Raw genomic sequence first — 18,329 nt, forward strand, 5'->3', positions numbered from 1 at the left:
TCTAGATCGCTTACGTGCTTTTGAAGAAACAGCCACAAAAGATGCGAGAGAAACTGCTCACCTGAATTCATTGAGGGCATCAACAATTCTGTTATATGCCAAACTCCGCTGACTGGCATCAGCTGATCTACGACTCATTTTCATAGCCTTGAAAACAATCATTAAACAGATAAGTAACATCAGACATAGCTACAGAAGCAGAAAAAATGGAAAACAAAGTCATGCGTTTGACTTTATCTGTCATGCAACTAGTCATGCAAATAATTTTTTTAAAGTGATAAAATTATGGTACAAGTGCCAGCATTCCTATCTGAGAAAAGATAGGTGAGGCTCATGCCTTTGCAGCCTCATTCTCCTGTGCTTTTCATCTTTAAAGGCATAAAAAGGGTCAAAGTTTTTACTGCAGTGGCAAAGTAACCACTAAGTATTCCCTAGAAGAGAGATGTGAAGCAAATCTAACCACATATTTGAAAGTTTCCTATGTATCAGAATCAGGGCTTAAGATGAAATAAATAAAAATAAGTGAAAAGCTTGGTATTTATTTGCAGTCTGGAATATCCTGGAGATAGGCTCTTATCCTGCAGTCCCCAGTGCTCAGATACAGCTGAAGCAGGGAAGTAAAGGCGGCCTTGAAAGCACCCTTCTTCCTTTGCTGATCCAGAGCTTGCTGGGAGCCAATGCAGCCTAAGGCCTGTTGCCATTTCAGCAGTCTCTGTAGTATAACACAGTTCTGTCTGCGCTCTGTGCTGTACTTCAGCAAGCAATAGACACATCAGAGACGTTGTGGAGCACAGATCCTTGCTGGTGCAGTTTCAATATCAGGCAGCAAGTTGATCCCATTTTTGTGAACGAGTAACAGGAGTAGGAAATGAAATGGACTGAAAGGGAACTTACAGCAATACAAGCAAAGAATCAGAAGAGGCTGTGTTTACCTGTTCTATTGCACTCTTCAGTTTGTTCATGTGACTTTCAAAAAGTGGGAAGTGTGAGAAGAAGAATTCATTAAACTTGTTGTTTTCATCTTCGTCTCTTGAGAGTGAAAAAATAACCCCGATTGCTATCTTCTTCTTCCTAACAATTCCTGGGCTAGGACCAGAGCTGTCATCTGACAAGTTAAAGCTTTCATCCATGGACCTTGAAACATGGAAAAAATAGAAAGTTAATGCAATCCACTATTTAAAGTTGTACCTTTTCCTGTGTAATTAAATTCCAGAACATTTAACTTCAGCAAGTGGCTTTTGTTTGCATGCCTTGTCAAATCAACACCATCGATAACCACTTTGCAATTCTTCAGAAGCAGCCATTAGCTGGCCCTGCAGACAGAAAATCTGGAGCCAGATTCTAAGCATCTGTGGGATTAGAACACAGTATCCTCACTCTCTCTTACTTCTGCCAAGAATTTGCATTTTGAGTAGGATTTTAGGGCTTTTCAACCTCCTAAATACAGCCTACAGGTTTATATTTTGCTAAGGGTCTCACAGATAGTGCAAATGGCCTCAAGAAAATGGAGACTACAAAGATTAGATGTCGAACTACTGCCTGACATACACCTTTGTAAATACACCACTGAAAGCAACAGCAAGGACAGACGTGCATATGCAAGGGCAGAATCAAGCTGAAAACAGTGGAAAAGCATCCAGCATTATCAATTCCTGCTCACCATCTAGGGAAGACCCCGTTCTCCAAGCTGGTCGTCTGGCTGCGCCGCCAACGCCTCTGGTAACTGCTGGCACAGCTTTTGTTGAACGAGGAGCCCGGAGATGGAAACGGAGTGATGAGCAGACTGCTAAGAGATGCTGCAATAATTAAATAGATAAATATATAAAGCTCTCCGGGAGAAAGAATATTTGGAAAATAATACCAGCAACCAAACTATGCCCCTGAATATACCCTGGCGTTGCTCACAAAGTGGCTTCTCTTTTGCTTATCTACGCTTCTCATCTGAAAATAATAAGTCTATAACAACATTAGCAAGCTATACAAGCACAGCAAGGGTGGGACAGTCTTGCAGCTTTATATAATAAGCAGCACACAGGCTGCACCTTGCTCGTCAACCCTGAGCATCGGGAAATAAATTCTTTGTGGAAAGGAGTAATGCTAAGTGCATCTTCAAAAGCCTTCCCAGCCCTACCCCTAAGTGCCCAACCCCCTGAGTGGGGATGGCAGTGGTTGGGGGGCACTGGGGACGCCAGCTCATGTTTTAACATTAACATCATCCTCAGTTTGGTAAGGAGATGACAACGAACACTGCTTGGAAATGCCCTCCACTCATTTCAATACTTAATTTGGCTTGCCTATTTGCAATGTGCTTTAATAAATCACACTGCTGTTCAGGTAGGCTCTGTGGGGCTCCTATAAAACAAACACCCTCAGTGCACGAGGCAGTAGTCTCATGAATGCTTATGTGGAACAAAAAAAATGATCACGTTTCAGCACAGAAAGTTACTCTATGATGTCTGTATGTTTCAGTAACATGACAGTTGAGCATCTATTACTGAATGTTTAACTTAAAGGGTTAATGGAACTGACATTACCAGATCTTGCTATACCGCTGTCTCTGTCCTCATTCTGCTCCCTCCCAGGCATATCCATAGGGTTGCTGTGAACTGTAAAACAGGAATACCAATTAGCAGGGGAATATACAGTTCCTTTCTTGTTTGCCGATCTCCATGTAATTAATGAAACAAAAACATGCTCATTAATTCAGATCAACAGCACTGCACAAGGCCATCACCAAGAAAGGCTGCTTAGCTGAGCAAGCCAAAGCACTGATCTGAAAAGCTCGTGTGTAATTTTCTGAAGTCCATACATCTATTTTAGTCCAAATTGCATCAGGCTCACATTCACTATTTCTTTACATCAATAGCTTTCAATAAAGTTTTATTCTACTCAAAGGATGTTCACCACATATTTCAGAGTATAGACAAAAAAAAAAAAAAAAAAAATCAACACTCCATTCCTCTAACAGCATTCCCAGCTATTATATAGATTTAAAAGGATTTTACAATGCTGTCTTGAAGAAAATAAATACTTTTAAATTGCAAGCAGTGCATTGGTTGTTCAACAAAGCTGTAAGCCATCCAGAATCACAGTCTGCATTTACAGAAGATCAAAAGTGTATCAGGCTTAACAACCTCTACACGTGATGTATTTTACAAATACGCCTGTGAAATAGAAGCTACTCAGCCATGGAAATAAGACCCATCTAATAAAAGCAAGAGACATCCACTTTATATCAGCGTAGGTTAGCTTTAATTGTTACAGCTTGTTGAAGCGAATCCAGATGAAAATAGCTCGATGCTATTGTGACAAATTATTTCTAAAAAGATGAAATCTTGTATAAGCAAGTTTACAAAACAGAAAAACCAACCAAGCAGCCCCAAAGAGGCCTATTTAAATACCTGCTGTCCTCTGTATCCAAAAAGATAAGAGAGCAGAGATCGCTGTCTGTTTTGTATGTAAAAAATATAAGTCTTATTTCCAGGGCAGTGCTACCAACGCACACGTGGCTGTCCCAGCAGCTAGACTAGGCACACAGCACAGCACACAGCACACTGCAAACCTGCAAAGAAAGAGGCGCTCCGGATCAGGCGGAGCGGACCTTGTTCAGAGAATGCCCGCCTGGGGCTGCAAAGCTGTGAAAGACCTACATGGCAAAACGTAAAATACACATGAAAGAATGAGGTTAGTAAAGCAGAACAGTCTGTCGGGAGGGGGCCAGGGCAGGGAGAGACAAGCCAACATAAATGCAGAGTAACGTTTGCAGGAGAACAGCTCTTACGCTTAACAAGAACGTTGATTCAAGGAGCATGGCTCACAGTGGAACTACACACCACTTATGACATTAAAATAATAGACAAAGCTTTACACCGTTTCCCATACAAGGACGGGGCTTCTGTCCACGGCCTTTATTTATTTCTATTTTTCTGAGTTGAAAATGATTAATTTATGCAGGCTCCGAGCCCAAGCTGATCACAAACAGGAGATTCATGGTGGAGGACAATGTTTGTTTTAACATCACACTGTGGGGTGTCTGAGCAGTGCTGTCACTGAGGAGAGGAGCAGGCAGACATTGCTCTTGGTGGAACCAAGAGAAGACGCCAGGCTGAAGGAGCTGCTCTGAGAGCAGTCAGTGTGCTGCATCAGAGAAATGAGCATAGAGAAAACACAGAGTTAGCAGTCTTCTTAGTGGCTCATACTGAGAGTACTATGGGCTGCAGGTATCCAAAGGAAGGAGTGTATTTTCTGCACACAGAGCTGGTATTCTAACAAGCTAATTGCTAGCCCCTCTCCTAGACTGGAAGCTACTGATCAGTCAAGGTTTACTGATTACAGAAAACATAAAGGCTGCACTTCAGCAAAGCTCCCTTCCATTCTCATGGGTCTTCATTCCTTGGTAAAGGAAGGGACACACCTAGTGCTTCTTGTCTTTTTGCTTTTTTCTTTATTCAGCATGTCTAGAGAAGTAGCTCGTAAATAGTTCCCAACCAAAACACACAGAGCCTCCTCCTGCTGCAGCCTGGCAAGGGCCAGTGAGTCAGAAGCAGCCTTTGGTATTTAAGGCTGTTGTTAGAAATGCTGCAGTTACAGATTAACTTCTTTGCCTATTTCACCCTTGGTTCCCCATGTGCTGAAATAAGAACTGTAAACAAACACTGCTGAACAGAATGACAATGTGTGCAGCTCAGCTGCAAAGCACTTCCAGCATCCTCCTCCTGCAGGCACCTCCTCCCTCCCTGCTGGGTGCCCAGGTGCCACAGGCTGCTCCTGCATCAGATTCAGCCTAAGAGCTCCAACAGCTCCACGTGAGCTCGCAGATTACGTGATGTAACACTTTGGCCAGCATAAACCACAACAAAACCTTAAAAGTATATGAGTAGGGTTTCCCTGTCTCACAGAGAAAAGCCAATAGGGAGAAGGGAAGTAGACACTTGCACCCAACAAGAATTAGAATTATGTAAAAGACAGAAACCCACTAACAAAGATACCAAATCACTCCATACTTGGAACCCCAGAAAAGTACATTTTACAACAATATTCTGGAAAGTAAGTGAAAAAAGAAATCCCTTATTCCACCTACCATAAAAGACATCTTGTTTGGAAAGCAAACGATCTAAACCGAGTGGAAGGCAAGATGCTCCCATCTGAGCAGTGAAGTACAGTATCTTTACTATTAGATTTCACATTAGGAAAAGTCAACATCCGCCACTTTGTTACCTAATGCTCACAGAGCCTTGACCCACAGCACTCCCACAAATGCTGACAGTCAGAGACTCCAGATGGTTTTTCAAGACTGCTTAGCTTCCAAGATCAGACCAAATAAACAATCTGTCTAATCTGATCAAAAACTAAAGTGTAACTGTGCAAGGTTAACTTAGCATGGAATATACAGCCACATGTGTTTAGGTGGCCAGAGTACAGAACAGAATGGAAATTATTAACAAAAATAAAATTGGGGAACTAAGCTAGGCAGAATCAATCCTGCCTGATCTGAAATGCAGTGCTCAGAAAATTCTACTGATTATTTTCCAACATTTTCTGTATTTGAATTTAGATATACTTAATATTTCTCTATGGAGTTTTATACACACACACATAGCTGCATATAATTAAGCCACTGATAATTTTTTGAACTGCCTAATTTCTTCACCTGTTTTCCAAATTAACATTAATTTTCTGTTAAGATCTTAGCTTTCCTTTTTATTTTTGCACTTGATTCTACTTAGACATTCATATGCTAGGACTGTGGTTACTCAGCTAAAGATGCCAGGAAATAAAATCTGTTTGTAATTACCTATATTCCCAAGAAGTCCGTTCATAATTGTACTGTGGTCGGGCTTTAATGTATTGCTGTCTTGATTAATGAACTCAAGACTGTCCTGCAACCTAAAAGACCCAGAAAATAAAACATACAACAAAAACAGTGATTTGTATTTTGGTAAAACACAATGTCACTATATTAAGACTCAGAATGGACAAGAGAATGCAGGCTTACACTGCCACATTCTGAGCTGGGTCAATTAACACATACAAAATTAAATGCTGAACAGTTCAAAGCCAGATCTGCTTATATGCAGTAGGAATCATTTCTGGAGAACTCACGTATTCAGACTTCCATAGATGCTGCTTCCAGTGCGAGCTGTGAAAACCTTGCTGAGCATGAGCTGAGGAGGAGAGCTGGAGGATAGAGAGAAAGATGTCAGCTAGAAGCAGTGCCAAGATTGATTTTCATTTCCATTTCACACCCTCCCAGATCATAATTTACAGCTCTAAAGAACAACATAACAGCCTTTTGTGTCCAAAGTGATGTCAGAATAACTTTAAAGCAAACTCAGAAATTCCTTTTACCCAACATTTGTGACATTCATTTAAAATCAGCACTAAGAATTGCATCTTCTGACAAGACCAGTGGTAAAAAGCAAAAAGATCTTACCGGATCTGGTGAATTTTCAATGTGGAGCCCTTATAGCTCATGGCCACAGAGCCAAACATCATCTCTCCAAGCATGTTGGCATCTGAGGAGCACCGAGAGCCCTGGAAAAAAAAATAATCCACTTGTTTAGAAACACACTTCTACCTAAGGCAATGTACCTAAGGAAAACTGTCCTTATTTAAAAGAATAAACATGCAACATCTTTCTGTCAAATACACCAAATTGAATAGTTCAGTACAGACAATGCTAGCAAAGAAAGTGATCTTCAAATTGGCAGTGCAGTAAACCACTAAAATCGTCCAACAAACCTAACCCACCCGATTCACCCTGCAGGAAGCCAAGGCACTAAGAATTTTAAGAGTGTAATTACACACTTTGATGAAAGAAGACCATTAAGCCTAAACCTTGTATCTGTTGGACAAGAAGTCGCAAGTTCCATGGTGACCTTGTATCAGTTGTGAACTGAAGCCCAGTTGGATCAGAGTTTTCTGACAAAGACTGAGCTGTATCTTGGCCACGGATGGTAGTTTGTTCTTGACACATCATTCCGTGGTGTTTCCTGGTACACATGTGATGGTAGCAGGAAGGAGCTGCAGCACTGCACTGCACAGAGCATCCCCTGCGGGCAGCTGCTGAGGGCTCACTGCAAGGGGCCAGCACTGCAGGGTCACCACCTGGACACAGTGCTGCAGACACTAACCTGAAATTTAAACATTGCTCAGGGCAATCAGCTGCAGACAACTGCTCAGACAACAGCCATCATAGTTGTGTGCTTTCAGTGACTGAGATTACCAACCCTTTATACAGAGTTGTTTCTTTTCTAGGCTGGCAGCATATGAGGACTGGCTTTCCATTTCTATCTTGCCCTGAGTAATTCAAAATATTGTGGTTGCTCAAACAGCTCACAGGTATCTGAGGTGTGTGATAACTCAGAACACTTCCTCAGAGTAATCCTTCCAACAAAGGACCCTGAAACCAGGCATGGAAATAGCCTCGTGTTTGGAAATTACTAAGTGCCATATCTCTGTATCCCTTATCCAAGCCCTGAACAAGCAGGCTCCTCACCCTGGTTCCTAAATAGGCTTGGGATTTATCTCACTATTTTGTCTAGAGTCAGGCAATGAGCTCAGAGGGACGGGGTGTCCACACCTTGGGTTCCTACCAGGAATGAGGCGTGATATGGAGATGACCACTCCATGTTGCTACTCATGCTAGCCCTCAGAACAAGGACAAGAACAAGGAAATGCTAATCAGCCCAAAAGCAGCACACTTGTAGCACTTCTCAGCTTTTAGCTCTTCTCAAGCACTCTCAATTAAGATGGCAGAACTCTAACAGCCATACTATTAACCTCTGAAATCTGCTATCAGTGCAAGAAAGATAGGGGACAACTGAAATAGCAATCACAGCTATAAAAATGAGGATGGAATTACAAAGTTTGTTGGTGTTCATATGACAGGGAGGCATCTGACAGAAATGTCCAGCTTTACTTCCCAAGATTTCTCACTGCCTACTGGTCTGGGTGAACTGGAGGTAGGATGGGGAAAACTGAACGTTAAAAGTGGTTGGTGCAGCTCAGGAGCCCCAAGGAAGGAGAAGCATGAATGGTAATGCCTCTGGGAAATGATGGGTCTGTCAGCATCACCAAATCCCAATGTAAGAACACTGCAATTACTACTTCCAAATACTTTATGGTTGTTACTTTTCAATCTGTTGCAGATATGCAGTTGAAGAACTTCTTCTGAACAAATGTCAAGCCCTTGATGGTCACTTTTGGTTTCAACTTCCTGCTACGGTGCAAATCTAATTCTAAACACGAGGAAAGAAACGTTTCAAAATAACTTATTGATTTTCCTTGTCAAGAAACCAAATTAAAAAAAGAAAATGAAAATCAGCTGCTTTCAAATTTAATTACAGGGATTTCCCTTTTCCCTGAAAGACAGAGACAAGCAATGCTGAAGGCACAGTGTGGTATGGTGCACCCGTGGTCTCCTTCAGCCCGACATTTCACCTGCACTTCATGATGATAACTTCACTTTGCATAACAGAAGGCGCACATATTTAATGCAGTTAATAAGGAAACACTGCTACAGCTCAACTCTTTGCCTTTCATTCTGCAAAATAAAAATCTCTTGAGACCAAAGTGGAGTGCAATCAACTGAGGAAAGGGGTTAAATATTAAAAACTCAAATGAAAAATAGCCAAGGAGCACCTGGCAAAAAGGGCCCATCCCCCAGCACCGACAGTTTGGACACAACCCAATGCCCCAGGTCATATTTACAAGTATGCATTTAAAAAAAGATCGTGAAATACCAACAAGTGTTTCTTATTGCACATTAGCATACGAGAGGTTGTAAAATTCTCATTATTTGGAAATTAGATTTTTGAATATATTACCTCAAGCATTTACTGTTTACTGTACACAATGTACTATCAATAGCTGAGTATGTATATAAATTAACAATGCTATAGATAAATCTCAAATATCATCACCAGGGAGACTTTCAGCCCTGAAAACACGGACTGACAGGCACAGAAGAAGTGACATCAGAGCAATAATGTCCAAAAACTTGCATTGCACTTTCCAAAGAACAATTAAAAATGCTCACCTTAAGTTCAACACGTACTGAAACAAGGAAACCAAGAACTATATAAAAAGTCCTAATAACATTGTATTGTTTGGGCTTCCATTTTATACCATTGAAAAAGCAACAGAAGAACACATTAAGTAGCTTTCAAGGCTACAGAATAAAGCAGTTAAAAGATAGAAAATAGCAGGCTGGCCCATGCCTGGACAAACTTGCTAGGACCCTTTCATGCACAGTTTGAAAAGAGTATGGGGAATGCAGTAAATGATTCACAACAATACTCTTTGGAAAACCAATTTAAGCTGGAAGCTTCTTGCACACACTTTCTGAGCCAGACACGGCCACACATCCATTCACTAAGACAGTGACTAGGTGATATACATGAGGAAATGAGGACTTCAAAAGGAAAACTTTCCACAACTTTAAAATATTCTGCCATGCTAACCATGAAAATTAATTTTCTTTAATTCCTGACCATTGTTTGCACAGAAGCTGCCCAGCAGGAGAGATAATTTCAGGATAGTGGGGGAACATCATTTGTCTTGGTCAGACAATACCCAAAGGAGGTTATTCTGTGCTGCAAGGAAGCTGCTAACCACAGCAAAATGCCCTTCCAGGAAGGCAGGAATGGAAAGCAGACCTTCAGCCTTCATCTTACTGAAACTGTGGAAAAGAGTGTGATGAGAAAGAGAAAACAGGAATATGCAGCTCGCCAAATATAGCAAGAGCCAACGTGACAGTATGAAAGTCAGCACTGAAAGGTTCTTCATTTGTAGATTAAGACATCAGTAGTACTGTACTTCAGAATACGGTGTGGAGATAGCAGCTTCCCTCAAACACACAATTACTTCATTACAAAGAGTGGAAGGGCTTAGTTCTATTTTAGGGTGGCTTAATATAAAACACTTGTGATCCATGGAAGGGGAGATGACAGTAATATATCCGTGTCAGATGACTCCAACTACTCTCATGGCCAAAATCTCTTATGTAAAACGTAACGCAAGTGCACCGAATCCCTCGTTATAAAGCTGTTACACAGACTGTCCCCATAGAGAGCATATTTCTGTGGTGCTTCCTGGCATTTAGCTACGAAGTAAAACAAACTACCTCGTTTTTACCAAGATAGGATACGTATGCCAAGTGTGATCATACTGAACGAGTGTTATCACCAGGTCACAAGACAGAACAAATGCCTTGGAGAAGCTTCTGCTACTCAACACCCATCCTGAGAGCCCCAGCTGGTTGGTTTTAAACTACAAACTCAAAGCTACAGAATTAAACATGATTCAGTCAGAACCAAAGTCTGGTTTTGATTAGAAACTTCTCCACCACCAGCATTTAATTTTGAGTGTTTTAAAAATTCAGTACCTCACCTGTTGTGTATATTTGACGGCTATACCAAAAAAAGGAAGGGAAGTCTCACCTGATATTTTGGGCATTGTTCTTTTGCATCGGAGAATGAGGAGGATGAATTGATTGAACTATCCAAAGAAGAAGAGCTATCTCCTCCAGGCTTCAGCTGGCAACATTTCCCAAACACTCGCACCTGAGCATCGCTGCAGAGTTTCTGAAATACAAACATGTACCACAGTAAGACCCACAGCCATGAAATCACCAATTAGCAACACTGCACTTACCTGTTTAGGTAAGACATTTAACAGCAGAACGGCTTATGCCCCAGGAAAACATTTAACAGAACATTTATTACATCTCTTGCAGTATGGCTGGAGGAAAGCAAGCTGAGCTGTTTTAATCCTAATGAGCCAGGAGCCAGCAGCTCTCTCCAACTCCATCTTCCCAAGCAGCCACCATCTCTGAAGCTCTACCAGGCTCAGGAGGAAGGATGGCCACAACAAGGGGCTCCCTGTGCTGTCACTGCACTGCTGCTGCCCACTGAGACACAGAGGTGGCACAGCAGTGACATGCACAGCCTGCACCAGTGCTGTGCAGACTGCAGTGATGGGCAGCTCACAATGTCCAGAAACACACAGATCAGGAGTCACTGAGCCAAACAGCCCAGACTTTGGGAGAGATTTACGTTCCAAGGTGAAGTGGAGAGAAGAGGTGCAACTTGCAGCTCTCCCAGCTCTTCTCCCCAGCTGCCGGCGCCATGCTGCTTTCCCTTGTCCTTCTTCTGCCAGCTGTTCCCTGGTCTTTTAGAATAGCAGCACAGAGGTGACACGTTCCTTTTGCTTTTACTATGAGCGTGCTGTGAGGCTAAGCATGGACAGAACTGAAAACCACAGCTGGTGTTACAGAAAGGCCAGAGAAATTTCACAAAAGGATGGAGAAATGGTCCAAGCGGTGGTTTCTAAAATGTTGTTCAGAAAGTGTAGCAAAAAGAGAGTTATGAGGGCTCAGACAGGGCTGCAGCCAGAAGGCTGGGTCATCTGATCTCTGCAGGCACCCTATGCACACAGTATTACCAAGACTGGCCTGGAGATGCTCCACCACCGTTCGGTTCAAAAACATTTGTCATTTCACCTTCGAATCCCAGCAACCTCAGCAGAATCAGCACACATGTTAATTAATGCCATCTAGGCATTAGGCAACCCTCTGCACCGAAAGATCTCAAAGGACTTTCCGCGTGCTCATTAAACTTCAAAACACCCACGCAAGGTTGGGATTATTTACATTTGCTGGTGTGCAGCACTGAGAGACAGAAATAGTCTGCACTTCACATTACGTACTAACTGCCCTAAGACTCTATCCATTAACGTTTCCTATTCAATCACCAAACCAGTAAGAGCAAGCTGGAAGCAAAGAAAACTGGAAACAAGGTTCAAAGGACAGATGGAAATGCAAAGTGCTATTACATGGCATAGCTTCATCTCCGGACTCACAGGCTTACATCACGAGGTCCCACTTCAGGCAAGAACATAAGCATGTTTCAATCTTTAATAGCTACAAAGAAAAGGAAAAAGTAGAATAGGGAAAGGGTGAAATCTCCAGTTCTGGAAGTTGCTAACTCTGCACCTCTGCTCAGCCATCAGCCACAGCTGTAGACAGGCAGGCTGCACGCACTGCTGGAAGGATGGCAGATTTTGGCAATGGGAATCCCATGCCTCTACCCCAGGCTGTGCAGGTTGATGTTGTGTTTTGGTTTTTTTTTTTTTCCATCGCGTGGTTTTTATTTGGGCCAAACCGTGGGCAGATTTAGGCAAAACAGTGGAAAATGTCGGGTTTTACTGAGCTCCACATGGCAGTCTGCAAGGCTGCTCCAATTATAGAGCTGCTGCCACAGACAGCCTTAAGGAAAAATGTGCAGACAAATCAGTAGTTCTGTGGCAGAGGGGAAGGAAGCATTCACCAGCCGCCGAGTCCTGTGCTTTACGGACATGCATGCCCTCCCACAGTAGTATCCTCTCATTACAACATACTGGGGAGTACGTTGAATTCATGCAATATGTAGATTTGCTAATGCCTCGTATCTGCAGCTCGAGCACAGTACACAATGGCTGGAACATGTGAATGATAATCATATGACTTCAGTAGGAACTCGTGAACTAGAATTGCATTTTATCTCTGACACAAACAACAATGTCCTAGGCTAGGCAAGCATCATGTGATAAAACCACATAAAATCCACAGGGTTACAGCAGCTTTTGCAGGCAAACCACATTTCAGCTTGCATTTTTCATCTGATGTTGAAAGTTCCCTCTAAAATCTACTATTACAATTGAGCTTCCTTCAGACTGTAAAGCCAATAAATGCATTTTTACAAGTGCAGCATTTTCTGTGCATTAAAAGAATAGGCTGAGTTTGCAAATTACTGACTTTAAATTCATTTTTCCTCCTCCTGCATTTTTCTGCAGAGATCCACCAGGGAGTCTGGCATCTTGAGGCAGCAGCTGTCTAATTTAAACAGGGAACCAGAAAAATGGTCATTTGGTATTTACAGTGGTATTTAATGAACCAAGACTCCTGTAAGGAGCCAGTAAAGGAGGCCAGGATCTTTCAGAAACCCAGCTGTACAGAACATTGCACATAAAATCTCACCTAAAATGCAGAATACCAGCAAACTGTGGTTGTTGCACTGTTAAAAACATCTCATGTGCTTAAGAATAACCTGTTGGTCAATGGGATCAAGCACCTGCAATGTCCCTCTCCTCCACAGTTACTAACTACGAAAGGTCAGTGCAATTTTAGGTGCACCCAGATAGCATGCAACAAAGGAGTGGGATTATTTGCATTCCAGTACTACATCCGAAGAATAAGCAAGGTGGAATTCCAAAAGTAAAACGCTACCAAATTATTTTTGAATTGTATTAGGAAAATCTTCTAAGCCATGGGTTTTCTTTCCAAGTACACACAGTTGCAATAATGCACTCTCTAGGCACAGAGCTGCTGGATGCTGCAGGCACTGCCGGTGCCGTGCTGCTCTCCCTATGTGGCCATGCTCCTTGTTCTTCCTCTGCCAGCTCTCTGCAGATACTGCCCAGCTCCAAAGACTTTCCGACAGGCACAGTTCTTACATTAGAGGTCATAATTTGCTGGAAGACGTGGAGACCTCCCAGGTAGTTCTGAAGAAAACGTACAGTGGATGGCCTTTATAGTAAAACAGGGTACAAAGTAGGTTTCTGCTCCTGGAATCTCTTTTCTCCACTTCTACCAGCAAAAACTTTTAACTCTTTGTCTACAAATTCCTCAGTAAGTGGAAAGCACACACAGTGCTATGCACAGGAGGAGGAATTTCCAGTGAGCAAGTTTGGGTTTGGGGATAACAAGACAGTCAAGAAGAGCCTGGTGCATTGAACTAATGCCAGGCTGTGAGCGTGTGTGTTAGGGGCTGCGAGTGACAGAAGGAAGAGAAATGTCATCGTATGTTTTACACTCTCCTACCACTCTGTAACAGCCGGTGCTCAAATATCACTGTGGTGGTGGTTATGGAGAAATCTGTATTCAAATAAGGTTGTCATTATTTGGAAGCACTGTACCCCATTTCCAGAACAGGCTATTAAGCAAAGGGTAGCACACAAAGCTGAAAAATTACTTCAAAAACTGATAACTCTTCTGCTTTATTAATATGTGTTGGGCTGAATGTGTAATTAATATATGCACCTGTCTAGGAGTGGGCACTCTTTCCTTCCCTTGCAGAGCTGCTGTAACAATCCAGGTCTCTCTCTTAAAGACAGATGACAAGAGCTACTTTCTTACTTGATTTCCAGAGCAGCCAAGTTCCTCTATTACTCACAGGATAGTGGGAAAAGTAAAAAGACAAGCCACTGCCTCCTCACTGGGGTTCTCTAGTTCCTGTTCCTATGCACAGGAAGGGCAGAGCTGGGAAGGAGGGCTGGGTCTGAGCTCCTTTCTGCTGTGCCTTTATCGCTGGCCCTGCCACTCTGGAAACCTGTCCACTGCGTGCCAGATAGGGACTGGAGTCTCAATTTCACACAACTCACCTAAAAGCAAAAGGCTCACTATCCGATTACTAATCCCTCAAAGCAATTTGCTGCTCAACATTTATCCAGTGCTGTAGTATATTGGAGCACGCAGTTAATCCTGGCTTGTTTAAAACAGCATGCCATTTTTTTTTACTTTGGGATAAATATGACATTTGGAGTGAAAGAAACTGCCACACTAGGAGATCAAATATCGTATGACCTTTCAGTTAAATTGTCCCAAAAATAAAGACGACAAGGTTACGGCAAAGGTGACTCTTTTGCACCCCAAATCTAAGCCCATGCTCTTTTTTAAGGTTGTACCTCTAGATTTCAAACTCTGTATCCCTGGTCCTCTCTCTCTCTTCCATTTCTTCCAAAAAAAAAAAAACCCATAGAGCATTCTGGGTGCTGGAAGCAAGACACTGCCCTCTTCCCATTCGTCTCCTTTCACCCTTCCCAGCCAAACCAGCTCTGGATCTGGACTCAGCACAGTGCACAGTTCAGCTCTCGCTTTCTTCTCTCTTTCCTCATCCTCCTGCTCCCTCCACACCTTTCTCCAGGCTCTTCTTTTGACTTAGGAAATCTTTCCGCTTTGTACAGTCAATCAACATCTTTCTGCAGTCCCCAGCACTAAAAGCTTCCTTGTCATGGACAACACAAAAGGAAGATAAGCAGTTAAACCAAACTGCTAGAAACTGAACCCATTCAGTTGGAAGCAAGGTTCCCCTCCCAGCTTCTCCCATTTCCTCCCACTTCTCCCTTGCAGCACCATTTCTGTCCCATTCGGTTGCCAGCCCTGTGCACCCCAGCTGGCCTTTGCACTGTGAATGTGACATGAGTGCACAGAGAGCAGCAGCATGGTGCAGCATGAGAGCAGTCTTCACAAGGGTTAGCGTGAACCGGCGTCAGGGTTGGGAAACCAAGCACCGAGGCAAAGTCAGGAAATGCAGAATGAAGGCTGAGAGCTCAGGGCTGGCTGGGCCACCTGCGGCCTGCACCCTAAAAGCAAACAGGAGCTGTGTGTCATGCTTGGGTTGAAGTGCAGAGCTCAGGAGTACCTGCGCTCACACACATCAGGGCTGGAACAACACCTACACTGCAGCACGGCCACATGTAGGCCTGGCCAGGCCTTGTGCTGCCATGAGAAGGAACAGAGGAATGAACATGCTGGCAGAGCGCAGCCATAGGCTGCAGTGTGGAGCAAGACATGCAGTCTCACTGGAAATGAGACCACGAGGAGGAATGAGCTCAGAAGTAATTCCTGAGGGGAGGCAGTGGATCTGAGCCAGTGCTCCACTGGGCTGAGCGGGATGTGCATGTCTGGGTGTGGGCTCAGGCTGCTTAGCAAAGACGTCAGCAATGCCCACCTCTGTCACACACACCTAACACACAAATGCCTGTTCTGGTATGCCTGCTCGTGGTTTAGAGTCAAAGGGCAGCCACTCTCTGATGGGTACCCTGACCCCTGTGAAGATGAGGAGCTACCAAGGCACTGCACCATGTACCTGTTTGCAGGGCCCGACCCATTGACAGGCCAACCCCTGAAAAGTGAAGGGAGAACCTCTTCTCCTTAGCACCAAAAAAGGCATAGGGCTCACAACGGGGAATCTCGGCCTCCATCCACACGCCAAGTGCCCACAGCTGCCGGCAGTGGCAGTCTGGGTGGAAATGCCTGGCACAGCCTTCGGCCAACATTCCTGGTGCCGAGTCACCAGGCTGCCTCACAAAGCTTAACTCTGTCAGGCACACATCGCTCCCTGCAGTGCACAGCAGAGCACGGGCACCCATGGGTCAGTGTCCTCAAAACGGGAATGTGCAGGGAATGAGCCCGCTGAGAAGCAGGGCTATTCACTATTCATTCTCTCTCCAGTCCTGAAGTCCTGAAAAGTGAGGTATTTTATCAATGCTCTGCAGACTTCAGAATTAAAACGCAGCAAAATGACAATCTCTTACCACAATTAGATATCATTACTGCAATATCAGAAACGTCTCGGCAGCCTTTTGTCCACCACTGCATGACAAGTTCTCCCAAAATTTCTGTTTATCCAATACTTAGCTTTACTGAAGACAAAAAGAGGCTGATTTCATATTCACTGCAGACATAAAGTCCTTATCTGTGTTATAACTACATGCCCCTCACAGATAACACGAGCCCAGTAATGCTTTACTGACCAAAGTCTCACTTGGTGTGAGCATAAGTTCTGCAGCTTCACTCAACAAAAAGCTGAAGCCTCCTATTTCAGGCCTTTAAACATTCATCTCCAGATAAGTTTGCTCTAATGCTCCTTGAATTTTATATCCATACCTTCCCTTACTGAATTCAAATGAGTGAGACATGTTCAGCCTTGGTCCACCGCACACAGTTCCTGATGTGCACTGAGTTTAGATACATAAAATGTAGTAAAGTATAGCTGATGTTGCTGCAGGCATACAACTCAAATCAAAATTGCTTTCAATCAGACAATTGTTACACATCTTGGAAACAACAGAAAACAGGAATTGAAGAGCACAGCTAGCACCATCAAGCAAAATGGCACCTTCCTGGCTCTGCATTTGGCTGCTTGGACTAGAGCCAGCACAGCCTGGCTACTGCTGGGCACCCTCACAAACCTCCTCTCGGTGCACTTGTAAATGCAGAGGTATAAATCACGTAAGGAAATGGGGGCAGGGGGAGAAGATGCAGAAAGCACTGGCCTTTGTGAGGCTGTTAACAGATAGCCTTTCACAAGGGAGAGCGCCCAGCCCACACACATGTCTTGCTGCAAAAGGGCAAGAGTGCCTTGGAATGTGCTTAGTGCCAAGATCTGTCTTTGTATAGGCAGGGTGTGTCTTTCCAAATGAAAATCATGATAAAGAGCGAGAAAAATAAACAATGCAATCCCTTGAAAATGGCTGGGCTGCTAACTGTACAAGCCTGTACTCAACTTGCAAGAAGCTGAGCCCAGGACTCTGGTGCACATTCTCACCTGAGTAATGTTTCTGCTTCTGCAACGTTTTAAGAGTAGTTTTTCCTAACACGACACTATGTGAGTGCTGCAGAAGAGAGAGACCACAGCAAGCAAGAGTTTTCAACATTTTGTCTTTAAAAGTCTCTCAACAACACACACACACAAAAATATCAACTTACCAGAGACAGGTGAAGTACATTTCAAAAACTCTCACATATTCATTTCATAGGGATAGTGAATATAGCTTATTCCCACCCACACCCCTCTTTCAGTCAGTGAGGAAAACAAAGGAGAGATAATATGAAGCAGCATTAGCTTAATTATCAGTTGCTTATTCTGTTGCTACTGAGCTGCCAAAGTCAACTGTCTTTGTGAAATAAACCAAAACAATGAGGTGTGCGATCTCAGTGTAAAAGTAGCAATCTATCTTAAAAAGGCTTTCAAGAAATCAACTGAAATATGGCAAGAGGGTTCATACTATACAAGTGTCATTTACAGGAATGAAGAAATGGTAATAAGCAAAGCCAGCAACTCATCACAATAAATATCTTTAAAGATCTTGTTTTTAAAAACCTTTGTTTTCCTGCCAAGAACAGCTGGAAGAATAAGAACTTATACTTGAATAAAACTCTTCTAACAAGTAAAATTTAAAAAGAACAATGTGTTTCATTCATATTTGTTAAATCTGCTTCACCTCATACGTTCTCAAACTAGGAAATGGGACCTTGATTCATAGCAGAAAGTGTGCTACAAGTCTGGAAGTGGCTTGATGCCACAAATGGACTCCCAGAGGTTAGGAGGTGTGGAAGGAGGAAGCACTCAGAATGAGGACGGGAAGCATCAGGCAGTAGCACTCAGCAAAGGGCTGGGGGTGTTTACAAAGCTGGGTGAACCTTCTGGCTGTGCTCCAACACCCAACATGAAAGCCAGGGCTTGCAGGTAACACCTTCTTTTGTGTGCTTCTGCTTGTGGAACTGA

At 43.3% G+C, this 18,329-nt stretch overlaps 1 protein-coding gene across 6 annotated transcripts in view; it reads right to left on the bottom strand.

Annotated features, from left to right (window-relative positions):
• FNIP1 (folliculin interacting protein 1) overlaps positions 1 to 18,329 on the bottom strand; it is a 60,559-nt gene that overhangs the window by 16,259 nt on the left and 25,971 nt on the right. For 4 of the 6 annotated variants that reach the window (XM_031598445.2, XM_090150715.1, XM_090150716.1 and 1 more), the window contains exons 3-11: positions 10,443 to 10,586; positions 6,434 to 6,534; positions 6,103 to 6,177; positions 5,795 to 5,886; positions 3,563 to 3,646; positions 2,535 to 2,606; positions 1,661 to 1,796; positions 933 to 1,134; positions 62 to 147 (exon numbers count right to left, since the gene is read on the bottom strand). In XM_031598445.2, coding sequence (XP_031454305.1) covers positions 62 to 147; positions 933 to 1,134; positions 1,661 to 1,796; positions 2,535 to 2,606; positions 3,563 to 3,646; positions 5,795 to 5,886; positions 6,103 to 6,177; positions 6,434 to 6,534; positions 10,443 to 10,586 — 992 coding nt within the window. The remainder of the gene's footprint in view (positions 1 to 61; positions 148 to 932; positions 1,135 to 1,660; positions 1,797 to 2,534; positions 2,607 to 3,562; positions 3,647 to 5,794; positions 5,887 to 6,102; positions 6,178 to 6,433; positions 6,535 to 10,442; positions 10,587 to 18,329) is intronic. The other 2 variants (XM_031598446.2, XM_090150714.1) reach the window with 1 other exon arrangement.

Source organism: Phasianus colchicus, chromosome 15 (assembly GCF_987193195.1).
Source record: "Phasianus colchicus chromosome 15, bPhaCol1.hap1.1, whole genome shotgun sequence".
Classification (NCBI taxonomy): Eukaryota; Metazoa; Chordata; class Aves; order Galliformes; family Phasianidae; genus Phasianus; species Phasianus colchicus.